The following is a 9649-nucleotide window of genomic DNA, read 5'->3' as shown; positions in this document are numbered from 1 at the left end:
TGCATGGAGTTTGCATGTTCTCCCTGTGCCTACGTGGGTTCTCTCCAGGTACTCCAGCTTCCTCCCACAGTCCAAAAACATGACTGTTAGGTAAATTGGTCTCTCTAAATTCTCCCTAGGTGTGAGTGTGTGTGTGCATGGTTGTTTGTCCTGTCTCTCTCTGTGTTGCCCTGCGACAGACTGGCGACCTGTCCTGTCCGAATCTCGCCCGGAACGTTGGCTGGAGATAGACACCAGCACCTCCCGACTCCACTAGGGGCAAGGGCGTTAGAAAATGGATGGATGGATGTGCTATCTGATCTCCAAATTATGCCCTGCCTCTTCCGTGACAACTCTCACACAGACAAATACAAGTCTCATCCCCATTCATTTATTCATTCATTCATTCAACCTAGTGTTAGTTCACACACACAACCTATTTTCGAACCATCATTCAGAATAGTATGTCTGTATGCCTTGTTTGTATGCGTGTGTTTTAGTAGTGTATATGCACAATCTTAGTCTTTGGTGTGGGATTGTGAGAGAAAAATTTTATGCATGTGTGACATTTTAATAGTGTATATGTGCAATTTTAGTATTTTTGCATGTGTGTATGAGTCTTTAGTGTGAGACAAAACGTAGTTTTTGTCCTAAACGGCCCCTGATAATAGAACATATACAAACTCTCAATCTTCCACTCACACCCTCTTATCACACTAAGAAGAAATTTGCGTGTATCATCACCTGTTGGTGGCAGTAATGCACCTTATGCTTGTTTGTCAAACCGACAAGAACGTCAAAGAAGATTCCTGCTCCCAGCAGTCAGTTCGTTTCCATGTGTAGTAGCCACCTCGCTGCAGTAGGATGTCTGTGTTCATGGATCTGAATGTGCTGTTTTCTGCAGACAGGAGCCGCCTGCAGAGCCTCGTAGAGACAGCCGCTCACTGTGAGTCCACTTCCAGTTACCCTGACTCGGGTCTGGTCTGTAAATCCATCCCATTCGGTCGGTTATAGTTCAGAATAACAACACAGGTATCACAAGTTCATTTGACGGCTACACCTGGATACACTGTCCAGCCACCCGACGTGGGTTCAATGCGGGTGCTCTAGCTCCCACAGTCCAAACCCATGTTAGGTAAATAGGTCTCTAAGTGTGAGTGTGTGTGTATTGTTGTTTATGTGTGACTGAGAAATTTAAAAAACCCACCACGGCCCGTGTCGTATTACTCTCATGGGGTGGGATGACCGCTGTAGTAAAAGACATTGTTTTATGGCAGTGGTTTTTATTAAAAAAAAGAAAAAAAGTCATTCGATCGTCCATATAAAGACGTGGTTAGAATACCCCAAAATTGTACGCGAATCACAGTAGTATACGTTCAACAGATGTTTACTTTAGAAATAAAAAGGAACCATCTAATAAATTACTTAAGCTTTAATTAAAGCAAGTGTAAAAAAAAATATTTGGTAAAAGGTCTACTCAAGTACTGAGATACTGATTATAACATCTGATTTAATATTTTACATTTAAGTCATCAGATAGCCAAAAATATCAAATTCTGGTATTTTAAAGAGTATTACCAAAATATTTATACAAATGCAGGGTTTCCTCCAAAAAACTTGCTAAGCCCGGTGGTGGGGGCGCCAAGGCGGTCCATCGAGTTTTTGTATTAAAAGATATTAAGTAGACATCAGTACAGACAGAGCCGGGTGCTGGGCAGCGTGTTGAGATGGAAAAGCCAAACAAAATTCTTTGTCCACAAATATAAATCATTCTCACCACTCGTTAAACGCACCTCTGAAAAAGCCACTACAAGTTATTCCTGCGGTTCACGTAGAGCTGCGCAACCAGAGCTAACGTGGTGGGTTTGTAAACTCTTACCTTGATCAAAAACTCTGAAATGAAACATAATTCTTCACAGTCAGTTGATGTAAATATCTATACAGGTCAGCCTGTGTCCAGTTTGAGTGAAAGGAGGCGCGCGCGTTCCGCGCGTTGCCTCCAGCTGCTGCAGCGCGCGAGGCAACGAGCAGAGGCACCAGCGGTGTGATTGGTCCGGCTTTAAATGCATAAACATTTTGGTAGACAATGTAAAACATTGAAAAGTTGTAATTATTATCACATACGACATTTTAAGATCGGTGGATAAGATTGTCTTCTCATGTAAGTATTGGCTCATTACCAATCCCCCAAAATTAAGGAAATTGGTGCAGATAAAATGGCTGTCCGGTAAATGTTTCTTATATTATACATGCATATAGGATATAATGTAAACAGCACTGTCAGAAATTCTATAAGTGTGTGAATGATGTAATTATCTGATTGCTGATTGCAGCCAGTCCACATTATTAGTAGAACTAGGGCCCCCAAAACCAAATTTTGTTTAGGGCCCCATGGAGTCTTGGGCCAGCCCTGCTGTAGCTTATTTTTAAATATCCATTTTATCTCCTGCCAAGATAAAAAATATATTTTTTAGAATTATCAACACTAACATCATCACTACACACAACAGTTTTCATTCAACAAGGTCTTTAACCTAAAATATCTTGCAAAGCTACTTTTTTACACTAAAGCAAATACGTCTTAAATTCAACAGTAAATAATCATAAAAACTACTTGAACCACCACATAAATCTAACATTGACTCAACAGACAGTCCCACTTTAGATCTTTAGATCTAAGGTCTTTAGATCTTTCTGTTCAGCTGAATCCATCTGCAGGCATTACTATCAACCACAGCTGTCACGTTGAATCTTTAGATTCCCCACATAAGAAACTTTTTAAAATCAATCAGAAACATCAGTATGATTGCATATTTTCAGTCAGTAGAGCTTTTTTTAGAGTTTGCTTTCTGACAATCACTGTACAGCTCTTCTAACTCGCTGAACTGTTCAGTGAGAGCACCTTCTCTCCATTTCACATCCACTCACTTAGTCTAATGGAGGGGTGATACCTTTTGCATTTTGAAAAATCTTTTACCAATTAACTTGACATCCAGCATACATCCAGCCTAGAGGCACAGCAGGGTTGATTCACCACTGAGCTGCAATCCCAACAAGACAGAAACTGAGAGGCACACAGATGCTACCAGATACCCCAATTTGCTGAACAAATATGGTGCTTTGTTTTTATTCCCAACAAAAACATGCTTATTGAAATTATGAGATTCTTTATTGGGTGAAATCTACAGTTACATGATTAAATATTAATCAACATTGATAAAATTAATGAGATATTTTAACCATTAATTAAGCCACTTTAGGTTTACTGTTTTTAATTATAGCGTGTTTGTTCCTTCTGCAGTGGGATTTTCCACTGTCGCCATCAACTATGTATATGAATCCACAACCAAGATGAAACAGGTACGGTTAGCTGCTGTGCTGTTACTGACGCATCCTGTACTCCTGCCAGTCACTGCTCAGTAAAGTCTGTTTGTTTCCTCTGTAGGAAGTTCCATCGCCAGTGCCGATCAATGAGCTGATTGGTCAGCTGCCTGTGGTACAAGGTCGCTCTCGTCCAATCAAAGTGCTGAATAGACTAACAGTGGTGATGTCAGAGGCCAGTCACTTTGTGAGTTTCTCTTTGGAGAATCTTGATCAGAATACCAGATGAAAGCTTTGTTTTTTTTTTATAAAGTTGTGATGTGCGTTTGTGTGTTTTACTCTCCTAGAGGCCAAATGATGCAGAGTATCGCGCCTTTGACCTCCTGGCCGTCCAGCCGACCACCGAGAAGCTCTTCCATGTGAGATTTACTGACCCTTTGTTTAATCTGAGCTGAAGCAGGATGATAATTCACCGTTTTTTTTTGTTTGTTTATTTTTTTATTTTTAACTCACCTAGTGTTAAAGAAACAAAGTTTTCACTGTTGGCCAAAAGATAGCATACAGTTCGCCATGTGGGAATTATGGCTGCTCCATTTGAGAAAAACGAGTAATAGTAAAGCCTGATGTATCAGCATTCACTGCTATTTTTCTCTGCTGACCTCCATTTCACAGGAATGGGAAGCTGAGAAGAAATGTCAGGATGAGGGAGACTGAGATTCAGCCTTGATCTCTTCGCCCAGCTGTTAGTTCAGTTACACCAAGCAGGAAGTCTGCAGAAGGAGAGGCAGGACAGAGTCTCTTTTGCAGTATTGATCTCCTATGCAGGTTCACATTAACTTCATACTGTTCAGAAACTTTAGTTGCTGATGCAGTGTCAAAAGGCTCAGAATTCTTTTGATCTTAGGTTACGTTCACACTGCAGGCCTTATTCCTCAATTAGGATTTTGTTTTATGTGGTTGTTCATATTTCCAAATAGATGCAACTTATGTGCAGATGCATAGTAACGTCAAACGTAGAACACAGGCTCAGTGTTGGTAGAAGTAAACATGGAGAGAAATGATGGAGCATATGTTGTGGTGTAAAAGTAGTTGTCCAATCGGAACCAGCACATTAACAACTTAATCCTTGTTATTGTCCGCCATGGTGGTTGCTTTCTTCCTGCTTGTGTGTATCAGTGATGTTTGTCGAGTATCACTGACTTACAGTCTGGGTGAAAGCGGCCAGGTCACATTTGAAAAGTTGAGATACATATCGGATTTAAAACCACATATATAAGTGGCCTGGGTTGCATTGGTAACATTTTGATCCGTGTTGATCAGACTGTCATGGAAATAATTCAGATATAGGTTGCATAAGAGAAAAAAAAATCTGATTTTTGTCATTTCAGGCTGCAGTGTCAAGCTGCCTTAGAGTCTTTAGGAAGTGTCTCTGCTTTCTCCCTCAGGGCCACCATCTGTCTGAAAGTATCAATGCTGAAAACCCTCCCTCTGAGCTAAGAGCACTCTGGTAGTTTTAATGGAGTAATGCATAGTAACACTGTGTGTTTGTGACAGACCACCTGCATGCTGTGTGACATTGACATCATTTGCATCTCGGTGACAGAGAAACTTCCCTTCTTCTTCAAGAGAGCGCCCATAAACGGGGTGACTACCTCATTCCAAGTTTTCTGGCTTGCTTCCTTGTTTGTGAGTGTTTACTGCATTTCTCATTGTGTAGGCCATTGACAGAGGAGTGATGTTTGAGGTATCATATGCCTCAGCACTCAGGGACTCCACCATGAGGCGCTACACTATTACCAACGCTGTTTGTTTGATGGAAAGCTGCAAAGGAAAGGTTGGTGTTCTTGCATATGATTCTGCGAGCTGCAACATGATGAGACTTTCAGGTCTGAAATTTTGAAAGCTGTTTCTCTTTCAGAACGTGATTGTCTCAAGTGCAGCTGAGAAGGTCAGTGATCAAGAATGTGTGGATAGAACCCAGTCAGTCTGTATTAACCAAAAGTCCTTGATGCTGGTTATCATTTGATAACACTAGTAACACTAAGTACTATTTGTCAATATTTTTTAATGATGCAAAACATCAAATTACATTTGTTACCTATCGTTAATACCCCACACCAGCCAGTAAGCTTTATCCATGATTAAACGTCAAAGAGACAATTTGGTCCTCTGGGGCCAGCTTGGCTCTCTAACTTTGTGTTTGTGTGTTTTTTAAGGCTTTGGAGCTTAGAGGACCTTATGACATCATTAATCTGTATCCTCCAGCTGGTGATAATTGTCTGATAGGTCCCTCCCACTCTGAAGGAACATGGAAATCAAAGCTTTGCATCAGTCTCCACTGTGGAGACTGATGCAAGGAACAGTAAGAGAGGTAGCAGTTCAGCAGTGTGATGGCACCCTGTGGTGCCATGTTATGCTCTTCCTGTAAAACAGTTCCACTGAATCCAGTGTATTGCAGTGAAATACTTGGTGTGTTGTGTTCCTGACGAGTCTCTCAGAGGGGCGCTATTTGGTCTGTCAGATGCTGACTCTAAAGAAGCCGTGTCTTCCAACTGCAGAGCCGTTTTACTGCATGCAGGTAAATTATGATGAAGCCTTGCAGCTGCAGAAGCTTCCTGTTGGTTTATCTCAGTCTGCCTGTTCATCTGGAGTTCATCTGTCTGTTCATCTGTTGTATCACATTTTTGACTTTGTTCTTTGTTGTCAGAAACCAGGAAGACTGCTAGTGGCATTGTGTACACCAGGAACAGTCAGCAGGAGGCCCTTCAGGACTGTGCCGGCAGTAGGTTTTTTCACATTCATGAATCAGATACAAAGCAACATTAACTCTGAGCTGCAGAACTTAAATTAAGTAAAACCTCAGGCGTTTCTTAAAGGGATCCATGATTAGTTGTATTAATATATGTCATTTGAGAAATAATTATTTTAGATGTAAAAACAATACAATAAAAATACTGTAAGCTGTTTGGTTTTTATTAATATAAATAAGATATTATCACACGGAGGTCCCTATGTTGGTTACGCTGCAATACATTCTGGGTAAATGTCATGCTAGGCCTGATTGCTCTAGCTTCATCTAGGACAACAGCAATGTGTTACATCTTTAAGGCTTTTGGATTTGAATGTTGAAGTTGATGGGAATGTAGAAACCACAAGAAGAAAAGAAGGAGACATGTGGCTTCAGATTCGATGAAACGACGACAGTCGATCATCGACTTTGTCTCCTTATGAGTTTCCATGTATCATAAACAGCAATTTTCTAGGTAATAAGAAAATTACAGCATATTTAGGCCAACATATCCAATTAATCATTGATCTGTTTAAGGCCTGGACGTATTCTTCAATAAAAGATGCATTTGTTCTCTCTCCAAGTTGCAAGGACAAAATTACATCGTTCTGTTCTTGCAGTGTGTTTTTTTTGTTGTTGTTTTTGAAGATTCATATTTACATATATTCTGGGCCATGCCTCTTCTCTCATGTGGTGTCTGACAAATACCACATGAGAGAAATGTGAAGTAGGCATGGTTACTACGCTTACGAATTGTGCAATGGAACTTCCCAAGAGTTTTTGCGTACAATATTTTTGTGAAGTATCCAGGCAAGAAAGAACGTTGTTTATGGCCATTTAAGTCCAGATTAATTGGTTTTCATGTCCTTGTGTAATGGGTACAAGAGTCCAGGACCCATTGACAGCAGATAAAGCTGAAAATAAAGATACAAATGATTGCATGAAAGACATGGTCTGCTTATGAGAAACAGTAGAGAAAGCACTAACTCACAGTCGCCATGTTCCTCCTGCTGGTGAAACAGTATTACTGAATCACCCAAGAAATGCACTAATTTCTCTAAACAACAAACAGTAATAAAGAAGAAGGGAAAAAAATAATAAAGTTCATGCGAGGCTATTTTTTTTTGCATCTTTTAACTGTATTACCTAAATTCAAAACATGACACATAAAAAATAAAAAGTGCCAGATTGTAATTATATTTATATAGATCTGAGTCTTTATCATTATGTTAGGGCCAGCTTTGAATTTCTGTACGACAACATGGATTATCTGGGTTTATTTGAGTCCTCAACTTTGAAGTTCTATATTGCTGAGTGGTCAACTCTCCTCTAATATTCGCAAAATATCAGAGGAGAGTTGACCACAGCTGCTGCAATCTTAATATAGAGAAGCTTCCCACTGGGCTAGAACTGAACTGCACATCAACCAGAGAGACCAGAGAGAGACTTTCCAGTGGAAAAGCGCTTTAAGATTACCAAACTTTTTTTTTAACAAATTGCTCATTGAATTAAAGCAATGAAAGGGGAAAAAGGGACATGAAAGACATGAAAAATCAAAATGGAAATGTCCATGACAGATTTAAGAAATGAAAATGAGTTTCATTTCAGTAGGAAGTGTGCACAAGCATTTACTGTTTGAAGGGTTTGTTATGTAACATTTTTTAAAAATAAAATTTTCTTTTATATTGGAACAAGATTTGTAGTCTTGCATGTTAGGATTTAAAAGAAAAACATGAGGGGGAAACCTTTATAACATTTTGCTAAACTAATGTTCTGTTGAGCCACAACAGCTTGTTGTAATTTGTGTATGTATCCATTTGGTAGCTGATTTCATATATATTTATTGTTAGCAAAATTAGTTTACATTTCTGTTCATCTATCTTAACAGGTGAAGCTCCTGCTGCCAAACGACCCAAACCAACCTGACGGGGATTGAGGAGGCAGAGCCTATTCTCATTTGTTTTACTGTTTTTGCTCGTCTCTTTTTGAAGATGTTTTGCCTCCTAAAACTGATTTATAATTTTGGATCAATAAAGTTTGAAAAATAAATTCTTTATTCATTTTTAGCTAATTGAGGAATAACTTTTAAAAAAAGTATGTATGTGTGTATGTATGTATGTACACCCCTACCTGTGTGTTTGTATATACATGTATATATATATATATATATATTGTTGTTGTGCAACACCCCCCCCCCTCCTTTCTGTCTCTACTCTCTCACTCTCTACTTCCTCTTCTGAGAGGGGAGATGTGCTACCAGCTCTCCTTCTAACGGGTTAATTGAGTTTCCTAAATCTGCTGGGATTTATCCTGTCCAGAACTGAAGTAAACTCTGTTTAAGCTGGTTTCGAGAAACGATTCGCCTGGTTTCTGACGGCCAACATCCAGGTGTCCCACCCTTCTTCCCCCTGTGAATTAGCCAGACTGAGCAGCCTACAGCCAACTAGTTTCACAGAGCACACCTGTTAACGGTCGCTCGTTCTCTATTTTACAACTTGCATTTGTTACTGAACCAGGTAGGTTTTAGTGACTCGGGCGAGTCCCAAGGATGACGTTTTAAATTTGGGCTACCAGCAACCTATAAAACATTTTCCACTTTTTCCTCTCCAGAATCAAACATCATAGCTATTTTACAACCATCAAAGAACTTTAAGGTGACTCATTAACTGAATGTCCACAACATCTTTTAGACTTTCTTTATGCTAAATATTTTATTAGTAAGGCAGTTTTGCAAGGGTCAGTACAGCTTAATTCAGTAGCAGAAATAATCAAATAAGTAAAATCAGTCATCTAGTCTATCTTTCCCTACTGCTGACACTGAGAACTAAAAAAGGGAACCTTTGAGAGAGACGGACGGAGCCTGGTGTTTCGAACCCCAGACCTGGCCTGATGATGATGAAGATGTTGCAGCAGGAGGAAGACGCCGATCGATGAAGGCCAGGATCTCCGCAGGTCTGATGATGAAGAAGGTGCTGCAGCAGGAGGAAGATGTTGATCGGCGAAGGCAGGAATCTCTGTAGGTCTGATGAGCTTCTTCTCCGCATGGATGGTGAGGTCACACAGGACTTGGTGCTGGCAGGAAGGAAGGCACCAGTTCTTCTTCTTTGTCTTTGCCTTTGTCTTCATCTTTGTCTTTGGGGTCTGAACCCAGCCGATGAGAGAAGTGCGATTTGAAGCCACAGGTTGTAGGGCTGACGGGTTGGTCCCCATGGCCGGACAGTCTTCGGCTCCGTGGCCCCGGCTCTTCTTCAGCTGCAGAGTTCTTTGTCCATCTCGATCTTGGCTCGAAGCTGCCCGGAGGATCCAACCAACGGTTCCTCTTTTGCACTCACCTTTTATAGGGTTTCTTTGGCTAGCACTGTTGCTGGGCTTGTTTCATTGGCTGACTGCTCAGATGATTTCATATCCATCACTGTCTTACAGACATTATGTCCTGATGTCTGTGCTAATGTCTCAGAGTTGCTCAACCTCCTGTCCATTGCCTGCACAACCTTTCACCTACTCTCTAAATAAGGCGTTGATCATCTCTGCTCTCCTGTTAGTTCCTTGCCTTTCACCTTT

General features: G+C 40.5%; 1 protein-coding gene across 2 annotated transcripts; it reads left to right on the top strand.

The window, feature by feature from the left end:
- The first annotated feature begins 244 nt into the window (after positions 1–244).
- On the top strand, positions 245–8137 carry rpp30 (ribonuclease P/MRP subunit p30). 2 transcript variants are annotated; one of them, XM_005813151.2, is made up of 11 exons: positions 245–925; positions 3281–3339; positions 3425–3547; positions 3648–3719; positions 4855–4944; positions 5018–5134; positions 5219–5248; positions 5517–5554; positions 5799–5878; positions 6008–6082; positions 7977–8137. In XM_005813151.2, the coding sequence occupies exons 1-11, from the start codon at positions 844–846 to the stop codon at positions 8012–8014; spliced, it is 804 nt and encodes a 267-aa protein (XP_005813208.1). In that variant the 5' UTR covers positions 245–843; the 3' UTR covers positions 8015–8137. The 2 variants fall into 2 exon arrangements, with proteins under 2 accessions (XP_005813208.1, XP_023196579.1); XM_023340811.1 differs by lacking the exon at positions 245–925 and adding an exon at positions 932–1114.
- Positions 8138–9649: the final 1512 nt, after the last annotated feature.

This window comes from Xiphophorus maculatus, chromosome 10 (assembly GCF_002775205.1).
Source record: "Xiphophorus maculatus strain JP 163 A chromosome 10, X_maculatus-5.0-male, whole genome shotgun sequence".
Classification (NCBI taxonomy): Eukaryota; Metazoa; Chordata; class Actinopteri; order Cyprinodontiformes; family Poeciliidae; genus Xiphophorus; species Xiphophorus maculatus.
This window is presented reverse-complemented; position numbering and strand designations above follow the sequence as displayed.